General features: G+C 49.2%; 1 protein-coding gene across 1 annotated transcript in view; it reads right to left on the minus strand.

The window, feature by feature from the left end:
* The window catches only part of selenbp1 (selenium binding protein 1), a 28978-nt gene extending 25853 nt beyond the window's left edge, over positions 1-3125 (minus strand). Inside the window, exons 1-2 of the mRNA XM_033015848.1 lie at positions 2919-3125; positions 216-272 (exon numbers count right to left, since the gene is read on the minus strand). Of these exons, the coding sequence (XP_032871739.1) occupies positions 216-272; positions 2919-2922 (61 nt within the window). The 5' untranslated portion in view covers positions 2923-3125. The remainder of the gene's footprint in view (positions 1-215; positions 273-2918) is intronic.
* Positions 3126-16844: the final 13719 nt, after the last annotated feature.

The raw sequence follows: 16844 nt of genomic DNA on the forward strand, positions 1-16844 counted from the left end.
CCAGCTGCTCCATTCTCTCAGCATATGACAGTCCCGCCATCCTGGGAATTAACCTGGTGAACCTACGCTGGGCTCCCTCAATAGCAAGAATGTCCTTCCTCAAATTAGTGCCAAGTCAGTGGATATTATTAAGGCAGAGAGAGAGAGAGAACCTACGCTGCACTCCCTATTTTCTCAACAGGTCTATATTTGACAAAGTCGGAGTTGGAGCTCACCTTTCATCGCCGCGAGCGGGCTGCTGTAACCTGGACCACATGAGCCACACTTGCTAGCTGTGGAGAGAAGGCATCGTATCATCAGTTCAGTCTCCATCACATTCATAGAAACACAGAAAATAGGTGCAGGCGTAGGCCATTCGGCCCTTCGAGCCAGCACCGCCATTCAATATGATCATAGAAACATAGAAACATAGAAAATAGGTGGAGTAGGCCATTCGGCCCTTCGAGCCTGCACCGCCATTCGATATGATCATGGCTGATCATCCAACTCAGTATCCCATCCCTGCCTTCTCTCCATACCCCCTGATCCCTTTAGCAACAAGGGCCACATCTAACTCCCTCTTAAGTATAGCCAATGAACTGTGGCCTCAACTACCTTCTGTGGCAGAGAATTCCACAGATTCACCACTCTCTGTGTGAAAAATGATTTTCTCATCTCGGTCCTAAAAGACTTCCCTCTTATCCTTAAACTGTGACCCCTTGTTCTGGACTTCCCCAACATCGGGAACAATCTTCCTGCATCTAGCCTGTCCAACCGCTTAAGAATTTTGTAAGTTTCAATCTTCTCAATCTTCTAAATTCTAGCGAGTACAAACCGAGTCTATCCAGTCTTTCTTCATATGAAAGTCCTGCCATCCCAGGAATCAGTCTGGTGAACCTTCTCTGTACTCCCTCTATGGCAAGAATGTCTTTCCTCAGATTAGGAGACCAAAACTGTGCGCAATACTCCAGGTGTGGTCTCACCAAGACCCTGTATACTCGTGACTGTGCCTGTATGCTTCCACAAACACACACATGTTGGAAACCTCCTTGCATCTGTGCAGTGTGTATCGTATCTTGGCCAGCATGCAAGCTGATAACAACATTGAGGCTACAAACGCATTCAAACAGGAGGATCATGTCACAGCGAATAACACGCTATGGTTTTTTTTCGAATATCATTTTTAAAAAAAAATTTAAATCAAGAAATTTTGCTCAATCATTAAAAATAATATTTACAATACGATAAAGCAAAAGAGAACCCACCACCATAATACAAGACAAACAAATATACTAAATAAACTACTTGTTTACAAGATACAACTATCTTGTTAAGGATAGGGTTCCCGTGCACAGGACGTGGTACTTTTCTAGCACCCCCCGGGCGTGGGTGTGACTGCTGAAAATGGGCAGGCAACTGGCACGGGCAGTGGCATAGTAACACCCTGGTTAGCACGCACACTTGGAGTATTATAGACAATAGACAATGGGCGCAGGAGTAGGCCGTTCAGCCCTTCGAGCCAGCTCCGCCATTCAATGTGATCGTGGCTGATCATCCCCTGAAGAAGGGTTTCGGCCCGAAACGTCGCCTATTTCCTTCGCTCCATAGATGCTGCTGCACCCGCTGAGTTTCCCCAGCAATTTTGTGTACATCCCCAATCAGTACCCCGTTCCTGCCTTCTCCCCATATCCCCTGACTCCGCTATCTTTAAGAGCCCTATCTAGCTCTCTCTTGAAAGCATCCAGAGAACCGGCCTCCACCGCCCTGTGAGGCAGAGAATTCCACACAGACTCACAACTCTCTGTGTGAAAAAGTGTTTCCTTGTCTCCGTTCTAAATGGCTTATCCCTTATTCTTAAACTGTGTGTGTGGCCCCTGGTCCTGGACTCCCCCAACGTCGGGAACACGTTTCCTGCCTCTAGCAGAACCAGAGGCCACACACACAGTTTAAGAACAAGGGGTAAGCCATTTAGAACGGATACGAGGAAAGACATTTTCTCACAGAGAGGGTGGCGAGTCTGTGGAATTCTCTGCTTCAGAGGGCGGTGGAGGCCGGTTCTCTGGATACTTTCAAGAGAGAGCCAGATAGGGCTCTTAAACTGGTTTCAACCCGAAACATCACCCAGCCTGTCCCGCTGAGTCACTCCAGCTTTTTCATAATGATAATGAAATAGACAACAGGTGCAGGAGTAGATCATTCGACTCTTCGAGCCAGCACCGCCATTCACCATGACCATGGCTGATCATCCCCAATCAGTACCCCGTTCCTGCCTTCTCCCCATATCCCCTGACTCCGCTATCTTTAAGAGCCCTATCTAGCTCTCTCTTGAAAGCATCCAGAGAACCGGCCTCCACCGCCCTCTGAGGCAGAGAATTCCACAGACTCACCACTCTCTCTGAGAGAAAAAGAGACAGCTGTCTCTGACATATATTAATCAGACCGATGAACACAATCATACTATATTTTGTGTGTATCTTGGCTTTCAAGCCAGCAACTGCAGTTCCCTCCGACATACCTCACGTTTTCCTGGATTAGTGTGCAAGGTTATCTATTAACAATTAGTTAGCAAACATAACGCGCTCTCAGGAATATCTAAAGTCCTGTGCGGTGCGGAGCTTGTATTAAGACTTTTTTAACATATAAAGGCCCCTGTCCCACGATGCGAGTTTTCCCAAGAGCTCTCCCGAGTTTTAAAATAAATCAAACTCATGGTAAGTTTGTCACGAGTACTGTTTCACTCTTGGACGTTTTTCACAGCGTTGAAAAAAGTGACCACGTTTCCCGAGTTCCCGCCGTTAGCGTTACGAGCCTCCCACGAGCCCCGACGTACCCGCTACGTACATTCTCCGAGTTCCAACCAGGGGGAAAATGCGGGAGAATCCTTGAATTACCTCGTACAGTGGGACAGGGCCTGAAGGCAAAATTATCAACAAGCTTACCCATTCTCTCTCTCTCTCACGCTCACTCTGTGAATGCAGGACAATCTTGCTTTTCAAGTCAGAAAAACGGTCGGGAAATCACAGAGACAGAACAGGGTAGGACTGCGACCAACTGTGGGACTCTGCGCCAAGGCAACTCTGGAAGGTTGAAGCTCTGGCTCCAATGCTGCAAAGTACATAAACTAATTAACGATATCTTAGGGGAGGGATCGTGAATGGGCAGCTAGGTTTACAGTTGCCTTTAACTCTTTCCAATGCTTCTTCACCCAGTGCTCTGTTCGATAAATCAACGGATTCAGGCAACAGAGGTGGATTCACGGAGCAATTTATGACACACAGGGAGAATGCTGCCCTGCCGGCAGTCTGTTCGTTTTTCCATTCTTTTTGTTGTTTTTTAGTGTGTTAAAAGCTTGTTTTAATGTTCTTCAGTTTGTTTTATGTGGGGGGGATCGGGGGAAATTATTTTTTCAAGTTTCTTCCCTTCCCGGAGATGTGATCGATTTTCCGGATCGCAATCTCCGTGCTCTGCGGCCTACCATCGATGGAGCTGGAGGCCTCCTCGGACTGACTTTGGGGCGCGGACTTAACATCGGAGCGGATCCCTTGCCTGGGATCGCTCCCACCGCGGACTTTACCATCAAGGGCTCGCAGTCTTCGGGAGAGGCCTAGTCGGGAAGCTCCAACGCCGCGGAAGGCTCGACCAGCCCCGACGCGAGGTTCGATCGCCCGGCGCGGGGGAGCTGACATCCCCCTCCCCTGATGCGGGAGCGGATCGCCTCGATGCGAGGGGCCCGAACGCCGCCGGCTACAGGAGTCAAGATCATCCCGTCAACTGGGCCTCGAGGCCCACGACCGAGGAAGAACTAAGGGAAGGACTTGAACTTTATTTTGCCTTCCATCACAGTGCGGAATGTGGAGGAGTCACTATGGTGGATGTTGATGTTAAAATATGTTTTTGACGTGATCTGTTGCTTTTAATTATATGACTGACCTGACAAATGAAATTCCTCGTATGTTGCCAAACATACTTGGCTGAATGAAGTGTGATTCTGATTCTGACATGCGCTCACTAGGGTGGCCAACTTTTTCTCACTCCCGAATAAGGGCCAAAGGGTCAAAATACGGGACAAATTCCCGACGGCAATCAAAGTGAATGGCGGTGCTGGCTCGAAGGGTTAACATAGAAACATAGAAAGTAGGTGCGAGAGTAGACCACCAGGTCCGTCGAGCCCGCACCGCCATTCGCTCATGGCTGAACACTAAACAGACACACTTACCCACAAACAGTAGACACAAGACACAGAACACAAGACACTACCCTCCCCTTTATACCGCTATCACCCCTCTCCACCCCAAGAACCTCGTGATCTCCTGGGGGAGGCAAAAAACCGGATAAAAACCCAGGTCCAATTCGGGAAAAAAATCCGGGAAATTCCTCTCCGACCCCAATCCAGGCGATCGACACTTGTCCAGGAGATCACTCAGGTCTTACTATACTAACCATACCTAGGTCCATATCCCTGCCCTCTCCCCGTAGCCCCTTATCCCCTTGGCAGCTAAAAAACCATCTATTTTAGTCTTAAATATATTTAAAGTTTCTGCTTCCACTGCTCCCTGGGGCAGTGAATTCCATAAATTAACCACCCTCTGGGTGAAGAAGTTCTTCCTCATCTCAGTTTTAAAAGAGCCCCCCTTATTCTGCAACTATGTCCCCTAGTTCTAGTTTCCCCGATCATTGGGAACATCCTCGGTGCATCCACCCGATCAAGGCCCCTCACGATCTTATATGTTTCAATGAGATCGCCTCTCATTCTTCTAAACTCCAAAGAGTAGAGTTCCAGCCTACTTAACCTTTCCTCATATGTCAATCCCCTCATTGCAGGAATTAATCTTGTAAACCTTCGCTGCACTGCCTCCAGGGCTAGTACATCCTTTCTTAAGTATGGACCCCAGAACTGTACACAGTATTCCAAATGTGGTCTCACTAATACTGTTTCTCCCCGTGACCCCGCGTGGGTTGTCTCCGGGCGCTCCGGCTTCCTCCCACACTCCAAAGACGTGCAGGTTTGTAGGCTAATTGGCTTCGGTAAAATTGTAAATTGTCCCTAGTGTGTGTGTGTGTGTTTGTAGGATGCTGTTAGTGTGCGGGGATCGCTGGTCGGCGCGGACTCGGTGGGCCGAAGGGCCTGTTTCCGCGCTGTGTCTCTAAACGTAAGCACAGGAGGTGCCTGGACCACCGGTTGCCAGATGGTCGGCAGCGGAACCGCGATGGTGGTTCTCAGCGGCAAGGATCAGGGTCGCCAACTCTCACTTTGGCCGACCCACTGGGCCGTGGCTGGGTGAATGATGAGTTGGCCCAGGGCGCTGGACTGCACGCAAAGCCCAGCCGGCGGGCTTTTACACCAAGCCTTTTAACCTACAAACCCGCACGTCTTCGGGGAGCGTGTAGGAGGAAACCGAAGATCTCGGAGAAAACCCACGGGGAGAACGTGCAAACTCCGCACAGACAGCGCCCGTAGTCGGGATCGAACCGGGGTCTCCGGCGCTGCAAGCGCTGTAAGGCAGCAACTCTACCGCTGCGCCACCAACGCTACCCCTTCCCACAGAATGGCCTGAGAAAGCCTGGACATTCCCAGGCCTTGAGCACGACTGCAAGGGTCAGTCAATAGACAATAGACAATAGGTGCAGGAGGAGGCCATTCGGCCCTTCGAGCCAGCACCGCCATTCAATGTGATCACGGCTGATCATCCCCAATCAGTACCCCGTTCCTGCCTTTTCTCCCCATATCCCCTGACTCCGCTATCTTTAAGAGCTCTATCTAGCTCTCTCTTGAAAGCATCCAGAGAACCGGCCTCCACCAGGCAACTCTCCGTGAGAAAAAGTGTTTCCTTGTCTCCGTTCTAAATGGCTTACTCCTTATTCTTAAACTGTGTGTGTGGCCCCTGGTTCTGATCTCCCCTCAACATCGGGAACAATTTTCCTGCCTTAAGTGTGTCCAATCCCTTAACAATCTCATATATGTTTCAATGAGGAGCCCTCTCATCCTTCTAAACTCCAGAGTGTACAAGCCCAGCCGCTCCATTCTCTCAGCGTCTGTCCTCGGAGACAACCAGTTTGAACCTTGTTCCTGGGGGAGGTTAGGGAACGCTGGGCTGCTAATTCTATCTGATAATTCCATTTGCTTCTTTGGCTGACACTGGCTGCTTGACAGTCTCAGCACGCTCAGTGGCCAGCCAGCTCGTGATTGTTGTCTTTCTTTATTCTTGCTTGCTATTGAGAAATAAGGTTGACACTGGCACGCAACACCCTTGTGTTTAAGAAGGAACTGCAGATGCTGGAAAATCGAAGGTAGACAAAAGTGCTGGAGGAACTCAAGCGGGTGCAGCAGCATCTATGGAGCGAAGGAAATAGGCGACGTTTTGGGCCGAAACCCTTCGCCAGGCTCCAAGGCCCCACAGGCCCCACGGATCCAGTCCAGTTGCGTGTCACGTGTACAGTGGAAATCTTTTTGTCGCTTGCTATCCAGTCAGCGGAAAGACAATACGTGGTTACAATCGAGCCGTCCACAGTGTACAGATACAGGATAAAGGGAGTAAGGCAAGGCAAGGCAACTTTATTTATATAGCACATTTCATACACGAGGCAGACTCAAAGTGCTTCACATAAAAACATGTCATACAATAAAATGAAATAATAAAATGAAATAAAATAGAAGAACTAAAAGAAAAGCAAAATTAAAGATGCACTATAAAAAGTGCAAAAGTTAAAAGTGCAATGTAGTTAAGATTTAGCTGAAAGCTAAAGTAAACATAAAAGTTTTCAGTCTTCTTTTAAAAGTGGTCAAAGTTGGGGCAAGTCTTAAATCTTCAGAAAGTTTATTCCAGCTATCTGTTGCATAGTAACTAAATCCTCCTGCTCTCCCATGTTTTGTATTTACTCTAGGAATCACTAGCAGATTGGTTTCAGAAGATCTTAGCGGTCTAGAAGGCTTATATAGTGGAAGCATGTCAGTGATATACTTTGGTCCTAAACCATGTAGTGATTTATAGGTGAGCAGCAGGATTTTAAAATCAATTCTCTGACATACAGGGAGCCAATGTAAGGATTTAAGAATTGGTGTAATGTGTTCAAATTTTGTGGTCTTTGTTAGAACTCTAGCAACAGCTTTCTGAACAAGCTGTAGCTGCCTGACAGTTTTTTTCGGAAGACCTGCAAGGAGACCGTTTAGCGCAAGGTAAAGCCCGATCAAGGATAGTCCAAGGGCCACCAATGAGGTAGATAGTAGTTCAGGACCGCTCTCTGGTTGTGGGAGGATGGTTCAGTTGCCTGATAACAGCCGGGAAGAAACTTCTCCCCGTATCCCTCGGCCCCCGTACTAATCGAGGTCACCATCACCCTCCTGCACTCCAAGAAATAAGGCCTCAGCCTGACCAACCCGTCTCTACAGCTCAGGCCCCTCAAGTCCCGGCAACATCGTTGTAAATCTTCTCTGCACTCTTGCCAATTGAAAACCAAAGATCATAGATCATTGCTGAAAACCATCTTCAACGATTCTCTCTCTGCCCCTCTCTCTCTCTCTCTCTCTCTCTCTGCCTCTCTCTCTCCCTGCCCCTCTCTCTCTCTCTGCCCCCTCTCTTTCTCTGCCTCTCTCTCTCTCTCTGCCCCTTTCTCTCTCCATCTCTCTCTCTCTCTGCCCCTCTCTCTCTCTCTCTCTCTCTGCCCCTTTCTCTCTCTCTCTGTCTCTCTGTCTCTCTCTCTCTCTGTCTCGCTGTCTCTCTCTACCCCCCTCCCTCTCCCGCTCTAGACGTGCCTGCGAGTGGGGGGCTATGCATGAGTGGATAGGGCGGGGGATGGCGTAAAAGGAGTGAATTAAAAATATTAATATAATATCAAGGGGGGTGGTTAGTGTGTGTGTGGGGGGGGGGTGGTTAGTGAGTGTGTGACGCCGCAGGCTGCCCCCCACCCTCCTTGCAACCGCGCTGTGAGGGGACGGGACCCAACGGGTCCCACATGGTCTAGTATAATATAAAACCTTCATTATTCTCAGCTTACATCAATAAACTTATAGCTCTTGTAGAGGCCTTTACTTTGAAAGGGTTTTACTGGAACAATAAGGTTGTTATGGTGAGTACAATATTCTCCAGTGCCCTACTTCCTTTATCCTTGTGAATGTTTTGTGTTTGCAAGATGATATTCTTTCGCGAGGTCCCTTTGGAACGCAAACTTTGGCATTCTAGTTAAATAACTTTATGGAACGGCTCCAAGCTGCTTTTTGGGAAATCGATCTTTGAAAGGCAGGGTTTCAGGGTCACCAACTCATTCAGCGGGACCCGGGTTCGATCCCGACCACGGGCGCTGTCTGTACGGAGTTTGCACGTTCTCCTCGTGACCTGCGCGGGTTTTGTAAGTTAATTAAGCATCAAGTTCCTGGGGGTGCATATAACGGACACCTTAAACTGGTCCACAAACATTACATCTCTGGCAAAATGGGCACAGCAGCGGTTGTACTTCCTCCGCAGGTTGAGAAGTTTACACCCCCGCCCTCCCATCCTCGCCACTTTCTACAGAAGCACAATTGAGCCGGACATCTCTACGTGGTGCGGGGGCTGTACAGCTGCGGACTGGATGTGCCTTCAGAGAGTGGTGAGGACAGCGGGAAAAATCATTGGGACTTCTCTTCCTTCCATCATGGACATTGGTTACAAGCGCTGTCTGATTAGAGCTAAGGACATTACTAGAGCCCCCACACACCCACAATTTGGACTGTTTATACTGCTTAACTCTGGGAGGAGGCACCGCAGCATGAAGAGCGGGTCAACCAGGTTCTGCAACAGCTTCATCCCCCAGGCCATAAGATTACTGAACAATCAACAAAACCAAGGCTAGAACTTTTTAAATATCGACACTTTAAAAAAACTTTTTATATATATTTATTTTACAGAACCATGCACATGAGGAATTTTTATGGACGCACCTAGCACTTTTACTTTGACTATTTACCTGATTTGGAGAGTCAAATGCAACGAAATTTCGATCAAGGTGCACTGTGTCTAGATGTATATCTGAATGACAATAAAGCTTTCATTCATTCATTCATTGGCTTGGTGTAAAATGTGAACATTGTCCCCTAGTGGGTGTAGGATAGTGTTAGTGAGCAGGGATCGCTGGTCGGCGTGGGTCGAAGGGCCTGTTTCCGCGCTGGATCTCTAAACTAAACTAAATCAAACTACAAAGATGTGCCTGTGCGGGTTTGTAGATGAATTGGCTTCGGTAAAAAAGAAATTTGTTGCCCTCAGTGTGTAGAGGCACAATGGGCTAAGTGTTCGGCTGGCAACCGGAAGGTGGCCGGTTCGAATCCCGCTTGGAGTGCATACTGTCGTTGTGTCCTTGGGCAAGACACTTCACCCACCTTTGCCTGTGTGTGAATGTGTGTGAATGTGTGTGAGTGATTGGTGGTGGTCGGAGGGGCCGTAGGCGCAGGTTGGCAGCCACGCTTCCGTCAGTCTGCCCCAGGGCAGCTGTGGCTACAGAAGTAGCTTACCACCCCCGAGTGTGACTGAGGAGTGAATGAATAATGCGATGTAAAGCGCCTTGAGTATTAGAAAGGCGCTATATAAATCCCATCCATTATTATTATTATTATATGAGGTGATCGCTGGTTGGGGCGGACTAGATGGGCTGAAGGGCCTGTTTCCTTGCTGTATCTCCAAAGTCTAAGGCTACTCTGCGGGAGTCCATTGAAATTGCTCAGCCATAGTTAATAGGGATATTTGTGCAATGAGACGCTATTGTGGAAAGGGTCAAGAACTTCAAATTCCTGGGCGTGCACATTTCCAAAGATCTCTCCTGGCCCCAGCACACTGATGCAATTATAAAGGAAGCACAACAGCGCCTCTACTTCCTGAGAATCCGGAAGTGGCGGCGCTGGGAACGGCTGCGACTCGCTTGCAGTCCGTTTGTCTTTTCTTTTTGTGTTGTTTTTTTTCGTTTTGTCTAGTTACGTTTTTGGTTTTTAGGTTGTGTTTATGTGGGCGGGGGGTTGAGACGGGGCTTGCTGTCTCTCCCTTCGGGGGGGAAAGCGACTTTTTTGTCGTATCCCCCTTCTCTGCCTCCGTCTGCGCTGAGGCCGGATGCCTGATGGCGGAGCTGGCGACCTCGAGACTCCGGAGGCAGAGACAGTCAGGACTTGCGCTGGGCTCGCTCCCGTGAGGGCGGCCCGGCTCGGGGCTGGAACTGCGCTCCCGTGAGGGCGGCCTGGCGAGGGGCTGAGACTCTCCCGTGAGGGACTGTGGCGCTCCCGTCGGAGCGGCCCAGCCCGAGGTGGAACGGCACTCCCGTCGGAGCGGCCCAGTTCGAGGGAGGAACGGCACTTCCGTCGGAGTGGCCCAGCTCGAGGGAGGAACGGCACTCCCGTCGGAGTGGCCCAGCTCTGGGAGGAGGCACCGCAGCATGAAGAGCGGGTCAACCAGGTTCTGCAACAGCTTCATCCCCCAGGCCATCTGATTACTGAACAATCAACAAAACCGACACTTTTAAAAAACTTTTTATATATATTTATTTTACAGAACCATGCACATGAGGAATTTTATGGACGCACCTAGCACTTTTACTTTGACTATTTACCTGATTTGGAGAGTCAAATGCAACGAAATTTCGATCAAGGTGCACTGTGTCTAGATGTATATCTGAATGACAATAAAGCTTTCATTCATTCATTCATTGGCTTGGTGTAAAATGTGAACATTGTCCCCTAGTGGGTGTAGGATAGTGTTAGTGAGCAGGGATCGCTGGTCGGCGTGGGTCGAAGGGCCTGTTTCCGCGCTGGAGCTCTAAACTAAACTAAATCAAACTCCAAAGGTGTGCCTGTGCGGGTTTGTAGATGAATTGGCTTCGGTAAAAAATAAATTTGTTGCCCTCAGTGTGTAGAGGCACAATGGGCTAAGTGTTCGGCTGGCAACCGGAAGGTGGCCGGTTCGAATCCCGCTTGGAGTGCATACTGTCGTTGTGTCCTTGGGCAAGACACTTCACCCACCTTTGCCTGTGTGTGAATGTGTGTGAATGTGTGTGAGTGATTGGTGGTGGTCGGAGGGGCCGTAGGCGCAGATTGGCAGCCACGCTTCCGTCAGTCTGCCCCAGGGCAGCTGTGGCTACAGAAGTAGCTTACCACCCCCGAGTGTGACTGAGGAGTGAATGAATAATGCGATGTAAAGCGCCTTGAGTATTAGAAAGGCGCTATATAAATCCCATCCATTATTATTATTATTATATGAGGTGATCGCTGGTTGGGGCGGACTAGATGGGCTGAAGGGCCTGTTTCCTTGCTGTATCTCCAAAGTCTAAGGCTACTCTGCGGGAGTCCATTGAAATTGCTCAGCCATAGTTAATAGGGATATTTGTGCAATGAGACGCTATTGTGGAAAGGGTCAAGAACTTCAAATTCCTGGGCGTGCACATTTCCAAAGATCTCTCCTGGCCCCAGCACACTGATGCAATTATAAAGGAAGCACAACAGCGCCTCTACTTCCTGAGAATCCGGAAGTGGCGGCGCTGGGAACGGCTGCGACTCGCTTGCAGTCCGTTTGTCTTTTCTTTTTTGTGTTGTTTTTTTTTCGTTTTGTCTAGTTACGTTTTTGGTTTTTAGGTTGTGTTTATGTGGGCGGGGGGTTGAGACGGGGCTTGCTGTCTCTCCCTTCGGGGGGGAAAGCGACTTTTTTGTCGTATCCCCCTTCTCTGCCTCCGTCTGCGCTGAGGCCGGATGCCTGATGGCGGAGCTGGCGACCTCGAGACTCCGGAGGCAGAGACAGTCAGGACTTGCGCTGGGCTCGCTCCCGTGAGGGCGGCCCGGCTCGGGGCTGGAACTGCGCTCCCGTGAGGGCGGCCTGGCGAGGGGCTGAGACTCTCCCGTGAGGGACTGTGGCGCTCCCGTCGGAGCGGCCCAGCCCGAGGTGGAACGGCACTCCCGTCGGAGCGGCCCAGTTCGAGGGAGGAACGGCACTTCCGTCGGAGTGGCCCAGCTCGAGGGAGGAACGGCACTCCCGTCGGAGTGGCCCAGCTCTGGGAGGAGGCACCGCAGCATGAAGAGCGGGTCAACCAGGTTCTGCAACAGCTTCATCCCCCAGGCCATCTGATTACTGAACAATCAACAAAACCGACACTTTTTAAAAACTTTTTATATATATTTATTTTACAGAACCATGCACATGAGGCATTTTTATGGACGCACCTAGCACTTTTACTTTGACTATTTACCTGATTTGGAGAGTCAAATGCAACGAAATTTCGATCAAGGTGCACTGTGTCTAGATGTATATCTGAATGACAATAAAGCTTTCATTCATTCATTCATTGGCTTGGTGTAAAATGTGAACATTGTCCCCTAGTGGGTGTAGGATAGTGTTAGTGAGCAGGGATCGCTGGTCGGCGTGGGTCGAAGGGCCTGTTTCCGCGCTGGAGCTCTAAACTAAACTAAATCAAACTCCAAAGGTGTGCCTGTGCGGGTTTGTAGATGAATTGGCTTCGGTAAAAAATAAATTTGTTGCCCTCAGTGTGTAGAGGCACAATGGGCTAAGTGTTCGGCTGGCAACCGGAAGGTAGCCGGATCGAATCCCGCTTGGAGTGCATACTGTCGTTGTGTCCTTGGGCAAGACACTTCACCCACCTTTGCCTGTGTGTGAATGTGTGTGAGTGATTGGTGGTGGTCGGAGGGGCTGTAGGCGCAGATTGGCAGCCACGCTTCCGTCAGTCTGCCCCAGGTCAGCTGTGGCTACAGAAGTAGCTTACCACCACCGAGTGTGACTGAGGAGTGAATGAATAATGCGATGTAAAGCGCCTTGAGTATTAGAAAGGCGCTATATAAATCCCATCCATTATTATTATTATTATATGAGGTGATCGCTGGTTGGGGCGGACTAGATGGGCTGAAGGGCCTGTTTCCTTGCTGTATCTCCAAAGTCTAAGGCTACTCTGCGGGAGTCCATTGAAATTGCTCAGCCATAGTTAATAGTAGGTATGTTGCAAAGCCTACCTGAAGCGTCGTTGAAAATCTGCCGTTGTGGGTGTGCGCGATTTTGGCGCCGTTTAGAGGGGGCGGGTTTAAAACGCGATTTTCTCTAGGCTGTTCAAATCGAAAATGTTCAGCCTAGTTAATTATTAACGAAAAATCGCTGGAAGACCCCGTCGCAAAAGCTATTATTAGTTTTAAAGGCCTTGAATAATAGTTATAGTAGTTTAAAAATCAATCTCTAAACCTGCGACAGCCAGCAACCGCAGAGTCTCATAAAGCAGGCAACTGAAGTTAGGTTGTATATTTTTACATTAAAAAGGGCTTCTAAAGATCCCTTTATACAAAGTTTAATATTGCGAGTAGCTCATTTTGGGCCCATTATATCCCGCAGTATTTTTCTCGGCATTTGGGGCACAAATCTACCGCAATGTGAACGTTCTAAACCAGCGCGTTCCACAGGGACCCACTAGAAAGCTGATTTAAAATGGACTTTAATTTGCAGCAATTGAACACTAAATTCCTTCCATTTGGTCTATAAATTAATGTAAATGAGATTTAAAAATCATGTTTTATTGTGAATTATTTGTGAATATTATTTGGACATTTAGGCTATTTAAAAATGTTAATCATTTATTAAGAAATGGATAGATGTTTAGATCTAGTAATTGAAGTCTGAAATTAGCTACAATTAGGTAACTAACTAATTATATGCTTTAATTTCAGGTCATCCAAGTAAGATTATTTTATATTTGTTTCAGAATGCTTCAATCTATGATAACTGAAAATTTCTTTCAGTTCTCTTAATTTTTAAGAAAGTTATGGGCTTTTGACTGTTCACGATCACAGCTTTTTTGTTATGTCCATAGAAAATCAATAGGGAACAAGATGCTCATTTCCCAGTATGAAAATGGCCATAACTTTTTAAATACTTGAGATATGAAAGTGAATTAGGTGTCAAATTAAACTTATTTTTATGCTTTATCTGATGGGATAAATTACAGACTTGATTTTTAAAATCTCAAAATTTTGTAACATTGCTATTAATAGGGATATTTGTGCAATGAGACGCTATTGTGGAAAGGGTCAAGAACTTCAAATTCCTGGGCGTGCACATTTCCAAAGATCTCTCCTGGCCCCAGCACACTGATGCAATTATAAAGGAAGCACAACAGCGCTTTTGGTTTTTAGGTTGTGTTTATGTGGGCGGGGGGGGGGGGTTGAGACGGGGCTTGCTGTCTCTCCCTTCGGGGGAATGCGACTTTTTTGTCGTATCCCCCTTCTCTGCCTCCGTCTGCGCTGAGGCCCGATGGCGGAGCTGGCGACCTCGAGACTCCGGAGGCAGAGCCAGTCAGGACTTGCGCTGGGCTCGCTCCCGTGAGGGCGGCCCGGCTCGGGGCTGGAACTGCGCTCCCGTGAGGGCGGCCTGGCGAGGGGCTGAGACTCTCCCGTGAGGGACTGTGGCGCTCCCGTCGGAGTGGCCCAGCCCGAGGTGGAACGGCACTCCCGTCGGAGCGGCCCGGCCCGAGGTGGAACGGCACTCCCGTCGGAGCGGCCCAGCCCGAGGTGGAACGGCACTCCCGTCGGAGTGGCCCAGTTCGAGGGTGGAACGGCACTCCCGTCGGAGTGGCCCAGCCCAAGGTGGAACGGCACTCCCGTCGGAGCGGCCCAGCCCGAGGGAGGAACGGCACTCCCGTCGGAGCGGCCCAGCCCGAGGGAGGAACGGCACTCCCGTCGGAGCGGCCCAGCCCGAGGGAGGAACGGCACTCACGTGGGGGCGATCCGGCTCGGGGCTGGAACGGTGCTCCGGTGGCTGGGACGGCGTTCTGGCGGCGGTGACCCGAGTCCTGGGTTCAGCCGCGGGCCAGCGGCTGCGTCCGTTGGACTGGAGGGCGGCAGCTTCGACCACCCCAGGCCACGGTGTTTGAGCCGGCCCGTTGCGGGGTTCGGTGAGCCGCGGGACTGTCTGTACCATCGCCCGGTGGGGAATCGCCTCAGCGCAGAGGGAGAAGAGGAGGGAAGAGACAGTAACCCTAAGATTTTTGCCTCCACCACAGTGAGGAGGTGCTTGGTGGATACACTGTGGTGGATGTTAATTTGTGTTTATTGTTGTTATTATTGTATGATTGTATGTATGACTGCAGGCACGAAATTTCGTTCAGACCGTAAGGCCTGAATGACAATAAAGGTATTCAATTCAATTCAAGATTACGGAGAGTCGATATGTCGAGGAGGACTCTCTCGAACTTCTACAGGTGCACAGTGGAGAGCATGCTGACCGGTTGCATCGTGGCTTGGTTCGGCAACTTGAACGTCCAGGAGCGGGAAAAAAATGCAGAAAGTTGTGACCACTGCCCAGTCCATCATCGGCTCTGACCTCCCCACCATCGAGGGGATCTATCGCAGGCGCTGCCTCAAAATGGCTGGCAGCGTCATCAAGGACCCACACCATCCTGGCCACTCACTCATCTCTCCGCAACCTTCAGGTAGAAGGTACAGGAGCCTGAAATCTGTTACAACCAGGTTCAGGAATAGCTGCTTCCCCCCAGCCATCAGGCTATTACACTCAACAACAAACAAACTCTGAACTGTAACAGCCTTTTGCACTTAATCTGTTTATTTATGTGTGTGTATATATTTATATTCTATGGTATATGGACCCACTGATCTGTTCTGTATTCATGCCTACTATGTTCTGTTGTGCTGAAGCAAAGCAAGAATTTCATTGTCCTATCTGGGACACATGACAATAAACTCTCTTGACTTGACTTGTCTAGTGTATATGTAGCATGTCATTAAAACAAGGTTAATTCCCGGGATGGCGGGACTGTCATATGCTGAGAGAATGGAGCGGCTGGGCTTGTACACTCTGTGGAGTTTAGAAGGATGAGCCGGGATCTCATTGAAACATATAAGATTATTAAGGGCTTGGACACGCTAGAGGCAGGAAACATGCTCCCGGTGTTGGGGGAGTCCAGAACCAGGGGCCACACACACACACAGTTTAAGAATAAGGGGTCAGCCATTTAGAACAGACACTTTTTCTCACAGAGAGAGTTGTGAGTCTGTCTCAGAGGGCGGTGGAGGCCGGTTCTCTGGATGCTTTCAAGAGAGAGCTAGATAGGGCTCTTAAAGATAGCGGAGTCAGGGGAGAAGGCAGGAACGGGGTACTGATTGTGGATGATCAGCCATGATCACATTGAATGGCGGTGCTGGTGCTGGCTCGAAGGGCTGAATGACCTACTCCTGCATCTACTGTCCATTGACTATTGTCATGGTCACATTGAATGGCGGTGCTGGCTAGAAGGGCCGAATGGCCAACTCCTGCACCTATTGGCTATTGTCTATTGAATGGCGGTGCTGGCTAGAAGGGCCGAATGGCCAACTCCTGCACCTATTGTCTATTGAATGGCAGTACTGGCTAAAAGGGCCGAATGGCCAACTCCTGCACCTATTGTCTATTGAATGGCAGTACTAGCTAGAAGGGCTGAATGGCCAACTCCTGCACCTATTGTCCAAACTTTGCATTGAACTTGCAGCCTGGGGAATTTGATTGACGTGCAGAGGTGAGTGTATGAGGCAGGGGAGCTAAATAACTGGGAGCTTAAATAAGATAAGCAAACGATCAGAGTCAACAAGTAGGAGTAGTTTGCAAGTAAGAGCAGCGTTCAGTGACTGTAAGAGTGGAGTTACATGTAGTTTGAGAGTTGTATTGAAGTTTTGCAGTCTCTTTCTCTCTCCCCCCCCCCGCTCTCAAAGTGCCGAGACCCGACCGCACCACATCATGATTAGGGGGGTGGGGTGAATAAAATAAAAGATAACGAGGGAGGATTAAAGATAATAAAACACACAGTTTGGACAGATAAGTGTAGTTAAAGTTATAAATGGCAGTAGTGAGTGGAATGGTGGTTTGAGGAAGGATTTG

Source organism: Amblyraja radiata, chromosome 47 (genome assembly GCF_010909765.2).
Source record: "Amblyraja radiata isolate CabotCenter1 chromosome 47, sAmbRad1.1.pri, whole genome shotgun sequence".
NCBI classification, from domain to species: domain Eukaryota; kingdom Metazoa; phylum Chordata; class Chondrichthyes; order Rajiformes; family Rajidae; genus Amblyraja; species Amblyraja radiata.